This window comes from Hipposideros armiger, unplaced genomic scaffold (assembly GCF_001890085.2).
Source record: "Hipposideros armiger isolate ML-2016 unplaced genomic scaffold, ASM189008v1 scaffold_471, whole genome shotgun sequence".
Classification (NCBI taxonomy): Eukaryota; Metazoa; Chordata; class Mammalia; order Chiroptera; family Hipposideridae; genus Hipposideros; species Hipposideros armiger.
The window spans coordinates 1,175,891-1,191,478 of NW_017731821.1; the positions used below are offsets into that span (position 1 = coordinate 1,175,891).

Below are 15,588 nucleotides of genomic sequence, written 5' to 3' on the forward strand. Positions count from 1 at the left end.
ATATGTGGGATCCGAACCGGGGCCCTCTGGCATCCCAAGGCAGGTCTTAACCAATACGCCACTTGGCTAGCCCGCCATTCTATTTTTTTATCTATGAATTTGAGTAGTCTAGGTACCTTATATAATTAGAATCACACAGTATTTGTCCTTTTGTGTCCTTTGGTTTATTTTACTCATCGTAATGTCTTCAAGATTCATCTGTGGTGTAGCATGTGTCAGAATTTCATTTTTTAAGGCTGACTAATTAATATTCTATTATTATTTATATACACCATTTTGCTTATTCGTTCATCTGTCAATGGACATTTGGGTTGTTTCCAACTTTTGTCTATTGTGAATAATGCTGCTGTGAATGCTGGTGTGCAAATACCTGTTCAAGTCCCTGTTTTCCATTCTTTTTGGTATATACCCAGAAGTGGGATTGCTGGGTCACATGGTAATTCTGTTTAATTTTTGGAGGAACCACCGTAGTGTTTTCTGCAGTGGCTGCACCATTTTACAGTCCCACCGGCAAAACAGAAGGGTTCCAACTTCTCCACATCGCCACCAACACTCGTTATTTTCTGTTTTGGTTTGTTTGTCTAGCAATGGCCATCCTAATGGGTGTGATGTGATATCTCATTGTGGCTTAGATTTATTTGCATTTGCTTAATACACGCTCTCTTTTGTGCTGTTTATGTTTGTAAGAAGCCGCAAAGCATGAGCTTTCCAAGCTACTCCCTCTGCAAAATGATGGCACATGAATGTTGCCCTCAGGGTGTCTTGTCTGTGTGTGTTCTGCCCTGGCTCTCACACACTCTTTCCACCCGTTACTCAAGAACAAATGAAGCTGATCCCGGCCTTTCTCCCTGATTCCATGACTGTTGAACCATTTGAAAGGCATCATCTAAACACCTCAACCTTATCATAGTCAAATAGAATGCATCATTGTCTTCTTCCCCTCTGGATTCCCTACGTCCGTTGTGGATCTTGGACCCCTCGTTCTCTCTTATTTCTGTGGCTTCCGCTTTCTACCAGCTGATGATCGGCTGCTCTGTGCCTCAGAGGACATCTCCCCAGTCCAGGTGCACACGCCTCTACTGGACCAGTTCAGGCTCCTCCTAACCGGGCTTTATGGGTGCCCCATGCGTCCCTCCTCCCTGCTGTCCTGTTTTATCTATACACGTCTGGAGTTATTTTCCTACTGTAATACTGATCTTTTCACTCCCTTGCTTATGTAATTGGGTGCGGGGGAGGGGGGGTTCCCTCATTCGTAGAGAATAAAGCCTAGATTCATTGTAGGCATATCTCCCATTATATTCTCTCTTCAGTTTATGCTTCTGGACACGTTTGGGCTTTTTATGCTCCTCAAAAACATCTATGGAAAATTTCTCTAATCTGGGTTATCATGATACGCAGTGAAGTTGTTCATAATATTCCTTTGTTATCTTTTCAATGTCTATAGGATCTGTAATGATGTACCCCTTACATTTCTGATACTGGTAATTTGTAACTTTTCTTTTGTTCTTGGTTGGACTAGATAGAGTTTTACTGATCTTTTCAGGGGACCAGCTTTTGGTTTTATTGTTTTTATTGTTTCTCTATTTTCTATTTCGTTGATTTCTGCTCTTTGATTTTTGTTTTGTTTGTTTTGTTTCATCATTCTATTTGCTGTGGGTTAATATGCCGACTTTCTAGTTTCTTAAGGTGGTAGCTTAGTTCATTGATTTGAGACCTTTTCTAATAATATAGGCATCTAATATTATAAATTTTGTTCTAAGAACTGTTTTAGCTGTATCTCACAAATTTTTATACATGTTATTTTTATTTTTAAATAGCTTTTAAAATATTTTCTAATATTGAATACCTAATATTCCCTTAAGATTCCATCTTTGATTCATGAATTTTTTAAAAATAATTTTTTAAGTATTTGGGGTTTCTTCCTCTCTCCCCCCCTCCCCCCAGATATCCTGTTGGTTTTGGTTTCTAAATTTTGTACTGTTTTAGTCAAAGAGCATACTTTGTATGACTTTAATCCTCAAGTTTGAGACTTTTTTTATGCCACAGAATACGGTCCTATCTTTCATGTGTATTCAAAACGAATGTGTATTCTGCTCTTGTTAGGTGAAGTATGTGTCTGTTAGACCCATTGGTTGATAATGGTTTTCAAGTTTTCTATATCCGTACTGATTTTGTGTCTACTTGTTTTATCAGTTACTGAGAGAGGGCTGTTGAAATCTCTAGTGGTTAATTTTTTTAAATTATATTTTAAATTTCATGAAAATATAATACATTTATTATTTAATTTAATAAAAATTGCTTTTATATGCCTGACTTTTATTGACGATCTCTTTAGAGCATTGAGTATCCATTGCCTTGATTGTATTGTGAAAAGTTTTGTTTTGTTTTTTTTCTTAAAATAATTTTACCTGCTCTGCAGTAAAGTTGTAAAGAAAAAGATAGAGGAGTGATGGTACCATACAGCGGGCGCACTTGCAGCGGCTGTGACATCGTGCCACGTTACTTCACTGTCTGAAACCCAGTCTGTTTCTTTTCCTGCAGATAAACCGAGAAAGCTGGTGCGCAATAGAGCCGTGCCCCGACGCCACGTCGCTCTTGGCCCCCACACAGAGCCCAGGTGAGCAGGACTTTCCAACTCCCAGTTCGCTTAAATACCTGCATCCACAATGTCCATTCTCTTGAGCCACAAAGTCTCCCTTTAATAACAGGTCGTTCGACTCAGAGACCTGCCCTTCCTTAGCACGTTACGCAGTCAGTCAGAGGAGGGGGCATATGTGGATTGGGCTCGTAGGCATTTTGTCTCACAGTTGAAAATGAGTGCGTGTAATTACCTACATTTCATTTTAGCAGGAAGTCCTTGCATGGGGGCTTTATGATTAGCTCATCCCTGAAGGCACCTGTGCATATGATAAAGTTTTCTTAACCTGATAAAACTCTAAATATATATATTATTAAGGACCAAACGTGTGGCTCTCAGTTCTGGCTGTACATTGAAAGTATTTCTGCAGCGTTAAGAGAAACTGACGCCTGGGTCTTACTCCAGAGATTCAGATTTAATTGGGCTGGGGTGTGGCCTGGGCATCAGACTCTTCAAAAGGTCGTTTGGTCTCTCTCCCGTACAGCCAAGATGGGGAACCATAAAGTTTTCAAGGATTGTCAGGATTTGAGTCGTTCCTTAAGCACCCATGAGGTCTTAGGAACAACAGATGAGAGCAAAATTCTCTTAAGACCTTGCTTGGTAATAATATAGCACGTGGCTTGTGGTTCGTTTGGGAGTCCCAACTATTTACCCAGGTTTAGCCCCTAATTCACTGTGACCAAGGTATGCACCCTACTGTCTGCATGCTCCATTGTCTCCCATCTCTAAAGCATTGCTAGCTTTCCTCACTGGGGTGTTGTCCGAATGACGTGGCGAGTAACTCGGGTCCCTGTGCTTGTTCCTGAGGCTTCCATGGGAACACCGGCGACTTACATCCTGGGCTCTTGAGTCCACTTTACCCAACAACACTTCTGTTTACCTTCCCAAAGTTTACTGACCTGCTTTAAAATTACTGAGTCCTCATTTACTTGGCTTTCTGGAGACAGACACTCTAGGTGTGGGTGCCCTGCAGTATTATTAAATTTAAACATGAACTTCCTCTATGTCCAGAGCGGTTTCCTTGTGATAACCAGCCCTCTGACTTTACTCCAGAGGAAGTGTTGGAAACAAATGTGGGGAGCGTTTTCCTCTGTTTTTGTCTCACATGGAGGAAGTAGTTGTAGGATATTAATTAATTAATTCGCTGTAGTTGTACTGAGGGTCTCTGCATATTATAAGATTGACCCTGTTCACAGGCTTAGCGGACACTTCCCCCATCCAGCCCCCTAGAATCTTCTACTTAAAAGTATGTACTTACTATGTTTTGTTTGGCTCCTGAAGCTGTTTGGGGCTTTTCCTAAAAGTGTAATTACTCCCAACCACTCAAGCAGCGCAACTGTCTGCCATGTAAAGGTTGAATGGGGCCGCCTCACAGTTTGAACATTCGCAGGACGTTTCTCCACATGTTGTGGTTTAATTTACTCATTCAGAGAAATGAATTTTGAGCCCCTGAGCAGGTCATTGACCTTTTCCACACTCCAACCAGGCACAACCCTCTTGGTGTTTTTAGAGTGATTCTTTTTAAAACCTCAATTTACCAAAATCCAAGGTCTGAATTGTGCTTCTGAACTCTACACCTGAGATTTTTAACTTCAGGCATCGTTTCTCTTCTTTTACTTCTCTTTTTTCTTTTCTTTGATTGCTCAAGAGAGCAGTACTGTCAGACCAAATGAGAGAATATCTTTTAAGATCGCTTTGCGTATTTTTCAGTTCTGGATAAATACAAGATAGCATAAAGATTAGCATGGTTCAGCGAAGCCCAGTGAGTGCTGCTGGTATGTTCCTACCCTTCCCCAACTATAATTTGTTTGTATCTCTCTCTATATATATATAATGTTAAACCCAAATGACTAGATAGCACCTTTAAAAGTACAAGTTTTGCTAGCTTTAAAAAAGCTAATGGAGGCTAGCCGAGTGGCTCATTTGGTTAAGAGCTCGCTCAAGAGTGCGAGCTCTGAGCAACAGCGGTTCGGTTCCAGGCCCGAGCTGAGCAGCTGCTGAGCTGCCAACAGGTGGCAGGATGGCTCAGCTTAAAAAAAAAATAAATAAATAAAAAGCAAATGGACACAAAAGTTACTGACAGATTTATAGATGGGTTATAAAATGGGACACTCTGCCTCAAGGTAATGTTTTACAGGGTGCTTGTTGAGTCACACATTATAGGTTAATGAAGCCTTAACGTCATGAAGCGTGTTTATCACACACCTACTGTGTGCTGAGGGACAGAGCCCCAGGGGCTCTAGGTATAAATTATTTCTAACTGTCACTACAGCTGTTTGAGGAAGGTTCTAACCATCCCATTTCACTAGTATGGAAATGGGGATTTAGAGGGGTTAGATTACTGCCTGCTTGAGCTTTTTCGGCTAATAAGTAGTCAGACCTGGATTTAAGCCCCACAGTCTGACTCTGAAAACCAGTGCCTTATACCGTCATATGGCGCTCTGCTCTACTCATTAGGAAGGGGGCATGTAGGAAGAAAGGAGAGATTTCATTCCTTTTGAAAACTTACCAGCACATGTGACCTTGGGTGTAGATTAGCTTTGCGTTCAGGGTTCCCCCGTTTGTGTGGGTTTCATAATGGCTTAAAGTTCTTTCCTTTTCCTTGTCCCTGTTTCCATGCCCTCGCCTTCTCCTCAACTCAACGCTCGACGTTAGAGCACACAGCGCGCTCATCCCCCCTTGGTCTCTGGTCCCTGTAGTGCTTGGATGACTGTTCTGGGTGAGGTGTTCTGCGAGTCCTGAGTCTGCATCTTCCCTGTGAATTTTCCGGGAGAATGTCTTGAGCTGGCTTGTTTTCCAGCCTGGAATTTGGACGTGGTCTGTTAGTCTGCCAGCTGGACTGCTAGCAGCTCAGCATGGTTGCTGTGACAGCCCTTTCTTTTCTTGGCCAGCCCCCCTATTTTCCCCTCAACCACGGAATGGAGTTTCTGATTTTTCCAGGGGAAAAAGGGGAAGAAGTAGAAAGATCACACCCACCAGTTCCACCTAAGGTAGTACATACTGTCTGAAATGGCCAGGAAGTGGGGGGTGGCGGGGGCAGGGATGAATTGGGGGACCTTCCAGAATACCCGATTTCCAGTCTTTTAAAGGCAGGACTATTCGCATCAAAGGTAGCACACTCAGAAATAGTTTGGACCAAGATGAAATGAACCAAGGTCATTTGTTTCTTTAACTGAAACATGGTCAGATTAATCTGTGGGCCCAGCGTCACTTTCTGTGGCATCCTCTGTGTACTTCTGTGTTGAAATTGTCTCTTAATGTGTCCATATCTACTGTAAGATTGCACCCCTTCCCCTCCTCCCCTCCAAAACACACACACACACACACACACACACACCCCACCCCTCTTTTTATTTGGACATTCCCAAGTATGCAGTCAAGAGCCTAACAGAACAGGTAATTTTAGGGACAAGCAATTCATGAGCTATCCCAATGCAGCGCCTCTTTGACCCTTCCTCTAAGATTCGCAGCTAATCCAGGGCAAATAATTTATTATTGATGAATTACTAGTTAATTTATCGATGATGCATTATTGGTTAATTGAGATAAGAACATTCTTCTCGTTATCTCTCAATATACACACACGCATCCAAGCAGAGACTCCAGGAATTAAAAGAGACCTGGGTGCTGGTAATCCAGTCCAGTCCTCACTTCCCCTTCTGTGTCGACATCTTTTCCGAAACCTCTGACACCGTCATTCAAGTTCCAGCCCTTCTGGCGAAGCAGCAGCCCTCATTTGGTTATGAGGCGGCCAATCCATTGCCCACAGGTCCCGTTAGGTCCTCATCAGGCTCTGCGCCTCCTCTCGGGGTGCTTTGTTCTGCGCCAGGAGCAGCGCAGAGCAGATGGGCACCTGTCCGCAGACGGCCATCTTCACACTCATCTAGCGGCTCCATGTATGTTGTGTGTCCGCCGCTGTGACCTCATTTCTGTGTATGTGTTTTAATTTAAATGTTATCTAGGAGCAAACGCAGTCCTATGGGCGTGGACTAGCTGTCACAGAGTGGCAGGAGTGTCCCCATGTTGGATTTGGGTACTATCAATAGAACCTAAAACTGCGAGTGGTTTTTGTTTGTTTTGCCACCCCCTCGGATTGTCAGCCCCTCTTGAATTTGCTTTCAGCCCAAACCTCCAGGTGGATGGAGTTCTCATGAGCTGCTAGGTAGGGATCTCTGTCCCTCCTCACGTGGTGTCACCTACAGATTTGAAACACATGCAAAAAATGTCCAAATCTCTTGTAAAAATGCTGGCTAGAATGGAGGTGCTTCACTCCTGTCTTCAAAACCCATTGAAGGAGGCTGGTATCTACCTGCTGTTGACTGTCTTTGGGTTCTTGGTTTCACCATATACAAATATTTTTAACTCTACAACTGCCAGCTCACATGTCCCTTTCGTTTGCAAAGTTACTGGAACAGAATGGGTGGGATACCTTGCTGACTTGACGATACCGAGCCTTTAGAATTCCTTCATGTAGTGACACAGTATTTCTGTCAAGGCCTCTCCACCTGGTTCACCAGAGCCCCGTTACTGAGCTGCAAACCGGAACCTCCATGACACGTTGCTTCTTCAGTGCGTCATCCTCCCAGTGTCAGCTCTCTTTAGGCACTACACGTTCAGTAATTATATTTCTGTTACTATTCAGTAGAACCCATAGTTTAATACACTGACATGTATGTGAACTGTTTCCCCTTTTGTCATTTATCTCCGTCTTTTGATAAAGTAACACATTTCCGGAAAGCAGACAGAACAGAAATGAGCCACAAAGCCTATCACATAGTTTCCTAATAAAGGACTTCTGATTTTGTTAGAAAAAGAAAAAAAAATTCTCTAACTGCCAGGAGGCAAAGATTTAATCTTTGTGGACCTGTGGTTTATATAGCAAGCTCATGGCTGTTGTATAGTAACTGTCAGCTTAGATTTGGCATAGCAGAGCTGAAAGCCACCAATTTCACTGGGTCTTTCACAGCTTCTTCATGTTACAAGGATGGGAGGCAGGGCGGGGAGGGATGGACGTTGGTTGATTTGAAAGGCTGATTGCTGGAATGAAAAGAAACGGATTTTTTTTTTTAAAGTATTGTTGAATGAATTTTCTTTTTCAGAATGTGAAAACTTCCTGGATGTTGGACTGGGTGAACAGTGTGCTTCCAAACAGGGTGTGCTTAAAAGAGACTCTGGGAGTGACTCTGACCTCTTTCACTCACCCAGTGAAGACGTGGACAGGATCATCTTCTCCAAGGTACTGTTTGCCTCAGTATGTGCTTCCCGCTGGGAGGCTGGGCTTCTAACTCTTACGTGATCTTACAGAAGGGTAAATGTTCCCTCTCAGAGAAGGACGCTCCGGGTCTCTGGGGCCTTAGAAAAAGGCATTGGCCACTTTATTTTCTGCACAGTCCTGACTGTTGACATGCAGCTTTTAATGCTCACATTGAAGCCTGAAGAAATGGAAGTTCCTTTGGTGTGAATTAAATCAGATGACAATGAGTGCTTCTCAGCAGGCAGGAAGGACCGCAGCTCAGACTACATGATGTCATGTGTATAAACTAACCATAGAGTCATTTCTGATTAATGTGTTTAGGCCTGAAGCTCACTGTTGAGCTTGGTGATGTTAAGCAGCTTAATTGGAGCTTTGTAGTAGATCTCTACTAGGGAACCCAAGCTTTCTGTCCAGCAAAAAGCCAAGCCTATACACATGAATCAGCTCGTGTTTTCACCTAGTTTGAGGTCCTCTAAGAGGGTGGGCATGGGGGCGCTTGCTTTCTTTTGCTTATGTTTGTACCTCGTCGCAGCAAGTTCTGCTTTGTTTCCTAAGAAGAATAGAGGGCTTTCCCACAGCAGAATCAGAAGGAGTTGCCAGTTTTATGCCACAAGTGGTTGTCTTTAATAGCCAGGGGTGAAGGGGCAGACACATTATGGCAGCTGTGAAGACTTTGGAGGGGTGATGGGAGCGGTTGTGTTAGTGGGTGATTGCATTCTCTAAGAGAGTGCGACGATGCTGGGGTTCAGAGTTACGATGGAAGAACGGAGGCGTGGCATCCTGGGGCTCTGGTCCAGATCGTATTTAAGCCTCCGTGAAGGTACCTTTCAGGCACTTTCATTTTGGCCTGAGCAGCTTTCACGTGTCCATCTGGCCTTCCCGAGCCCTTTTCCTCGTGCTCATTGTCTTCCAGAAGCTTGGAAAGGTTTATGGGCCTCTGGATTCCTGTCATCATTACTCATGGTGGACTCACTGTCTTAGGGCTTCCGTAAAGGAAAAAAGTCCACACACCCTGCCCTTCTCTGAAGTTACTATTTAGGAACAGGGAAGCTAATCGGGTTTTAAAATAAATAACCATTTGGATAATTTCCACTGTGATTTTTGAGGTTTTCATTGTAAGGACTTCTACAGTCCCCCCACCCCCCTCCCAAACATGCATATCTCTGAGAATACCGGGGCGTCAAAAAAATGTATACATATGACTTGTATTCATCTTTTGTTATCAGTATATATTGAGCATTAAAATTTTAACACAGCCCTTTTCCTTTCTTAAAATGAGTATACATTTTTTTGGCACCCTCTGTATATTGCTTTCGTCTGAGAGAAATAAATTAGATAATATCTCTAAGTTCCAGCTTTAAATTTGAATCATTGATAATCACCAAAAAAAGTGTCATGCATACATACGTAATGTTAAATTAAACATTTCTGTATGTTTGAAAATTTTCATAGTAAAAAGCATCTTAAAAATTGGAAAGTCTTTATGAAGAAACACTTGCTTACTACCTCCTAGGGGCATGACAGCTTTTCTTTGGATGTTACCACCTCTGCGGACAGGTGGCTACTTCCGCTCACTGAATCGAATGATTTTCCTTCCTAAGCAGAATTAGAATTTCCTGTGTTTTACCTTCTTGTTCCATTTAGGAGGTTGTTCATACCAATGGCTGGTGCTAGATTTACCAGTTTCTTCAGGATGACTAGATAGGTACAGTTTTTTAAAGTTGAAGCATCCTCTCCAAATTAGGCTTGACCTGCATTTCATACCGGAGTGCCTCAGGAAAACCTGAAATGGTGGTGGTGTTTCACCCCTTCTCACGCAACGTGCGCACACGAGAATGTCCAGTGGCCTCTTGCAGACCCAGAGGGTTCTTCCTCTTACTAATTCCATTCTACCCAAGTTTGTGACCAAGAGAGGTTTTGCAATACATGTTTTCTCTAGCATTACTAAAACCAAGGGTTTACATACGAAAGGAAAAGGAGAAAGGGTAATATTCACAGAGAGCTGACTGTACACTAGGCATCGAACTGAATTTTTTTCGTATATGATCTCACTCCATGTTCCCAGCAACCCTGCAAAGTGGGTGGTTTTATCCCCATTATACTCCTGAGGAAACAGGCTCTGATGGGTCAAGAAGTTTACTCAGAATTACTCAGCTGGTAACAGCATTGAGACTTGTCCCTAGGCCTGACTCTAAAAACTGGCTCATTTTCTGTTATTTTGCTTTCCATCTCCCAACACCTGCTTTAATGGCCCGTGATTTATATAGAAGCAGAGCAGTGGTCGACAGGCCATTAGCTGTTTCCTTCAAAGCCTTCCTCGGTGGTCATCCACACAGCCTGCGCTGCGAAATGTCAGACTGTCCCCGAGTTCCTTCCCAGGCTCCAGGCCTTCTCTAAAAAATAATCTGTGGCCAGGGCATTGCGACATCCTCCTCTGTGAACCATGACTGCTGCCTTAGGTCACTTCCTGCGACTCGGGCATCACAGAGGTCCCTTTAACAGCCTGCAGTGTTTGTCATGAACTTTTTGCCTTAACCGTATATTTCCACTCAGTACGCCTCCTGGTAAATATGACTCTTTGGTGAGTGTTATGAGGCTCATGTATATTCTTATGGATATTTGCTGGTTCCGAAGGTCTTTCTTTTCCATTGATCAGCAGCATAAAATTTAGATTTTGTTTTTAAAGTGAGAAGAGATCCTGAGATTCTTTGGGCACTAAGAAAGTGTGACCATAAAATACACAATCTAGGCCACCCTCTTATCCAAAAGGATGGTTGAAGTCCACAGAAAATACTAATAGTGGGTTGAATTCCACAGAAAATACTAGTGGCGGCTGCCCCTTTTCCTAAAGAGAGATAAAAAAAGCCCTCACACCATGTTTTTTTCTCCAGTTATAGGATGTATGCACAGCTGATGAAGACAGTAATAGTATTAATTTCTCTAAGATGCTAAACCTGAAAGGGGGGATCTTTCATATGCTGCAGTTTGCTCTCAAGTACTTGATCACCAAACCAAAAATTTACCGTTCATTGTTTAACCTTTTAGGGATAAGAATACTTTTTTAGAATCCAAATTAGAAAAACAGTTATGCACAACTATTAAAATTATTGTAGTTTCAGAACTGTGCAACAGGTAATGCTTGCTATCATCTAACGAACATCTCCCCATTTGCCCCAGCCCTCCCGCCGCTATTCTGCTGTTAGTCTGAGTTCAACATTTCTAAATTGCACATATAAGTGAGCTCCTGCAGTGTTTGTCTTTCTGTGTCTGGCTTATTTCACTTAGCATGATGCCCTCAAGGTCCATCCACATTNTTTAGCGAGACAGCTCAGCTCTGTGCAAGGGCGGGGGCCTGGCCGAGATTCTACCTCAGTAGCGACAGAGTGTGTCCCGAAGAAAGATCTTTTTCCTCTATTTTGTGACACGCCCTCTTGCTCGTGCATGAAGCACTTCATTAATTTTCCTCCAAACAGCAAGATGGTTTTCTACCGTGTTTGCAGTTGCTAGCCAAACACTATAAATAATGCGGCCGACTTCCAAGACACACCATCCAGAGTGCCCAAGGTGCTGACACATGGAGCCTCGTTTCCTGTTGCCGGAAGGGTGCCTGCTCGGCTCAGGAAGGGGGACTAAAATCGGTAGCCCACTGCTATTCAGTGTAGAGGCTTAGGCCAGAGCTTAATCCCTCCACTAAAATAGGGGACCTCATTCTAATGGATAAGTGTGCATTTCGTGTGCGTTTGAGTGCTTAGGTCATAAACTCAGTAACTAGACCCACTTATTCCCCTAAGTTTGCATTGTAATTGGAGGACAGTCAACTCTACTACGCTAGCCACCCTTCATGCCGCCTCTTCTACAGTTAATTTTCCCAACTGCATTTTTGACTCTGCATTAGGAACATGATACATTTTTTTGCAGATGTAAAAATTCTGGCTGTGGAACAGAAGACTAAGAGTTCTGTTCCATGCTCTCTGCCCCTAAGCACCAGGATAACTGGACGACTCTCGATGGGCACAGGCTCAGATCTTCATTTCCAAGTTGCCTCCATGCCGCGTGATTCGTCTTTGGTCATGGTCATGGTCTTCCTTACTGAAAGGATAATGCTGGAAATCTGGGGGGGCAGGATTTTAAAGCCGAAAGTGTGTGGCACACTTCAAATATTGTAACTGATGTTTTATTGTAAGCACACTTAGGGGCTGTGTGACCTCGGGCTAGATTGGGAAACTTCACCTCAAACTTCAGCTGTTAAATAGGGTTAATAACGTGAGAAAGCTTAACTGTGAATTTACTTAAAGTCCTTAGCGTATTTCCTGGCTTATAATAAGCATTTGTTGTCATTATGGAGTGAGTTTGCTCAGTGCCCAGAGCAGAGCTGGGGTCTGCTTTCCTCCGACCAGAGTTTACACAACGTTCAAAAAACTAGGAACTCGTCCCTTAGTGTCTTTGAGTGGCTATGTTTTATGAACAGGCTTGTCTAGAAACAAAACACTTTCTAAAGTCACCCTCTGTCCGTACGTTCCAGCTTTTACCTTTGCTCCATCTTCTTCCTTTAAGGAAATTAGCTGCTTCCACCACAGTAGTTTATAGCTGTGAGCATTTGAGCATTTCTGAAAATGTGCACCCACAGAGCTGTTGTCTAGAATGTCTCGTTGGGTCATTTGCTAGCTTAGAACAGGCAAGCTTGTGGCATTATTTGTAAGCTGGGATCTGTTTCAAAAAATCTATTGCTGTTGAGGAAAAGACTGAGTAAAGGTGTGTGACTCACATGTTTCTGTATCATTTTCTGGGGTCGAAAGTAGGCCGCGGACAGCTTATGTAGGAAGCACAGTGGGTGGGAGAGCTTCCTAACTCCTGCCTGCGATATGGCGGATGCTTCTTGCCAGCTCATTTTCTGGAAATCAGAGTGGTGCTGACACCGCCTGTTTCGGGTGGGAAAAGGCCTGAGGAACCACTCCACAGAGTGTTTGCAGCATTTTCCCACTTGCATCACAGGATTAAGTGGAGGCCCCCGGCCTGCCAGGAGATGTAGATAGCTGCCTTCCTAGAACTTAAGAATAAACTTTACTTTTGCTATATAAAATAATTCAGTTTTTAAACTTTTCATTCCTTGCACCTGGAAGATGCCTGCAAACAGTAGAGAGGCTGCTTGATTGATTGTGTCCCCGGAAGAACTCGAAGCACATTACTGGTGGTAATGTTTAGAGGAGGATTGTACCCAGTAGATGTTGTAACCTCACAGGCTTCTTAATGAGATTTCATTCCCCACTTCGTTTTGGGTGATTTGTTATCACAAAAGAGTGTCATTCACAAGTGGGGAGTCACTGGCATAGATCATACGCAAATCGTGCTTTAAGAGGCGGAAGTATATGAGGGGGTTCAGGATGAGGGAGAAGAGAGCCAGACAGAATCCTAAGGGGTGGGTGCCACTACTCACATGGTTTCACTTGGAAGGGAAAACCCCCTCCAGCTACCAACAAAGACCATTAAAAATAATTCTTGTTTTCATAATCTAACAAGTACATATTTGTTGGATGGATACCTTGAAGCTGCATTAGAATTCTGAAAATTCAACCATAAAGATGAAAATGGGAATCACTTAACGTCGTTCACGTAGACGGCCTTTCCGGCTCCCTCCAGGCCAGTGACGCCACTCGGGCCCACATGGGTTCGAGGTGCCCTTGGCTTTGTCCTGGTGTCATCTGCCTGTTCTGATGTGTCCCGTTTACCCACTTCGCAGCCCAGCAGCAGCTGCAGTCTCCATGGCCGATCTCCGTCAGCATCTCTCCGCTCCTCCTTAAGTCTAAAACTCTCTATTCTCTTGGCTCTGCTCATTCCAGTGATGAGGAGGATGGGTTGCATAGTAAGTAAGCAACTTTGGTGTCCAGTGGCTGCTTCCCAGGGCCTTGCCAGTGCTGAAAATACTGTAGGCTTGGTANTGAAACATTGGAAAGCAAAACCATGGATAAGGAGGAGCTACTGTTTTCAAGATGGGCGGGGCTTGGGGTGGCTGCAGGTCACTCCATTTGCAAGATTCAGGAGGGAACTGGGTGGTTTTACTGTTCTGCCCTTTCTGAAAACAAAGGCCATCTCTTAGAGCTTTAAGGCCCAAATAGGAGCAGTGTCTTTTTTAAATGACAGCTTCTGTTAACTAGAAATCCTGAACTATAGATGCAATTCCCTTTATAGAGTAGCTTAATTGGTCATTTCTTAGTTGGTTATATTTACTTAGCATTTCCAACCCCAGATTTTCTGCCCGATGCTTGAGACTAAATACAACTATATGTACTGAATTAACCAAGGAAGTAGATGAACAAATGTTTTTTTTTTTAATCTCGTGGGAAAATAGATACAAATGTAAAAAAGACACATTTCTTAGGTATCACAGAATTTCTTTCTTTTTTTTTTTAAGGGAAATCCCTTCATTATGAAAATATAGGGATATGCTTTATATTTAGCATAAGAGCCTGGCTAGTCAGGTTTGAAGATGAATGTGAGTGTTGATATCATGAGATTATGGATCCTTAATGGAAACACATGGATAAAACGGATGCCACAGTGAGCCTACCCCAGTGTAGCCTGTCCTTGTTCTTTTTACTTAGGGCTTAGAGATGTTGTGCTGAGGGAGATGTGGAGTGCTGGGCTGTATGGAGAGATTGTTCCCAGGGATGGCGGTGGTCACACCTCCCTGAGGAGGCCTAAAGAGCAAGCCACCGTGGGCTCTCAGTTCCACATTCACTAGAAGGAACTGGGTTTCAGATTGGACTTGTTATTCCTTAAAGAGTCTCATAGTATCGTTTCAAACACGTTATCTGGATGAGCATCAGGAGAAAAATTTTAAGTTCCTGTGGTTTTTCCCCTAGGCTTTTTCTAAATGCTAAATCAATGTTGCATTTCTAATTTTTTGATGTTGAAATAAATCCGTCTGTCTCTAACTATGCCCTCTCTTTTTAAACCCAATAACCCCATCCCTGTTTCCTCTTTTCTCCCTCCGTTTCTATCTCTGCCTTTGATGTCATTCCCAGTATGAGCTGGTGTCCCTCTGGTGTGCAATACTCTGCTGCCCTGAGTGCTGACTTTAATTACAGAAGGTACAGTATGTTATGTGTCCAGCCACCAAAGGGGGAATCAGAATATATGGCACCTGGGCTTTTGGCTGGGAGCTGGCTTTGCTGTGCTGGAATGCATATGGCGGCCCGCTTTGTCTGTGAGCACAGTGTTCAGTTGCCTCTGCTGAACTAACCCAATTGAAGGGGTACAGCCTAACAGTCGGGTGATGTCCCCTGATGCATCCTGTGTGTCTCAAGTGGCTGTAGAGTTGGTGTTTTCTGCAGACTTGACTCCATGGTGTGGTCAAACACTTCTTTCTTTTGGTCTGTCCTAAATCCCACATCCTGGGAATTCCCACATCCTGAGCAAAGCTAAGACAGAATCTAGGCCGCATATAGATGCTCTAATTTCTGTAAAGCTGCCAAATCTACCGATTGCTTTAGACTCCAGTCCACAGAACTCCTCATTTCATGTTCTTGTCTCAGCTCAGCAGTCAGATTTAATTACTAAACCATTGTCAGGATGAAGTTGCGTGGTAAGCACAGAGCTAGTTTTCTCAGACTTTACAAATAATTCACAATAGAGAACTAAATTTCTTCATCATTAGCCTGTCTTCTCATCCCTGGCATTAAAAATGACTTTTACAGAG

General features: G+C 43.3%; 1 protein-coding gene across 1 annotated transcript in view; it reads left to right on the forward strand.

Annotated features, from left to right (window-relative positions):
- Positions 1–15,588, forward strand: part of AKAP13 (A-kinase anchoring protein 13) — a 322,789-nt gene that overhangs the window by 225,567 nt on the left and 81,634 nt on the right. The window contains exons 9-10 of the mRNA XM_019666459.1: positions 2,542–2,617; positions 7,738–7,874. Of these exons, the coding sequence (XP_019522004.1) occupies positions 2,542–2,617; positions 7,738–7,874 (213 nt within the window). The remainder of the gene's footprint in view (positions 1–2,541; positions 2,618–7,737; positions 7,875–15,588) is intronic.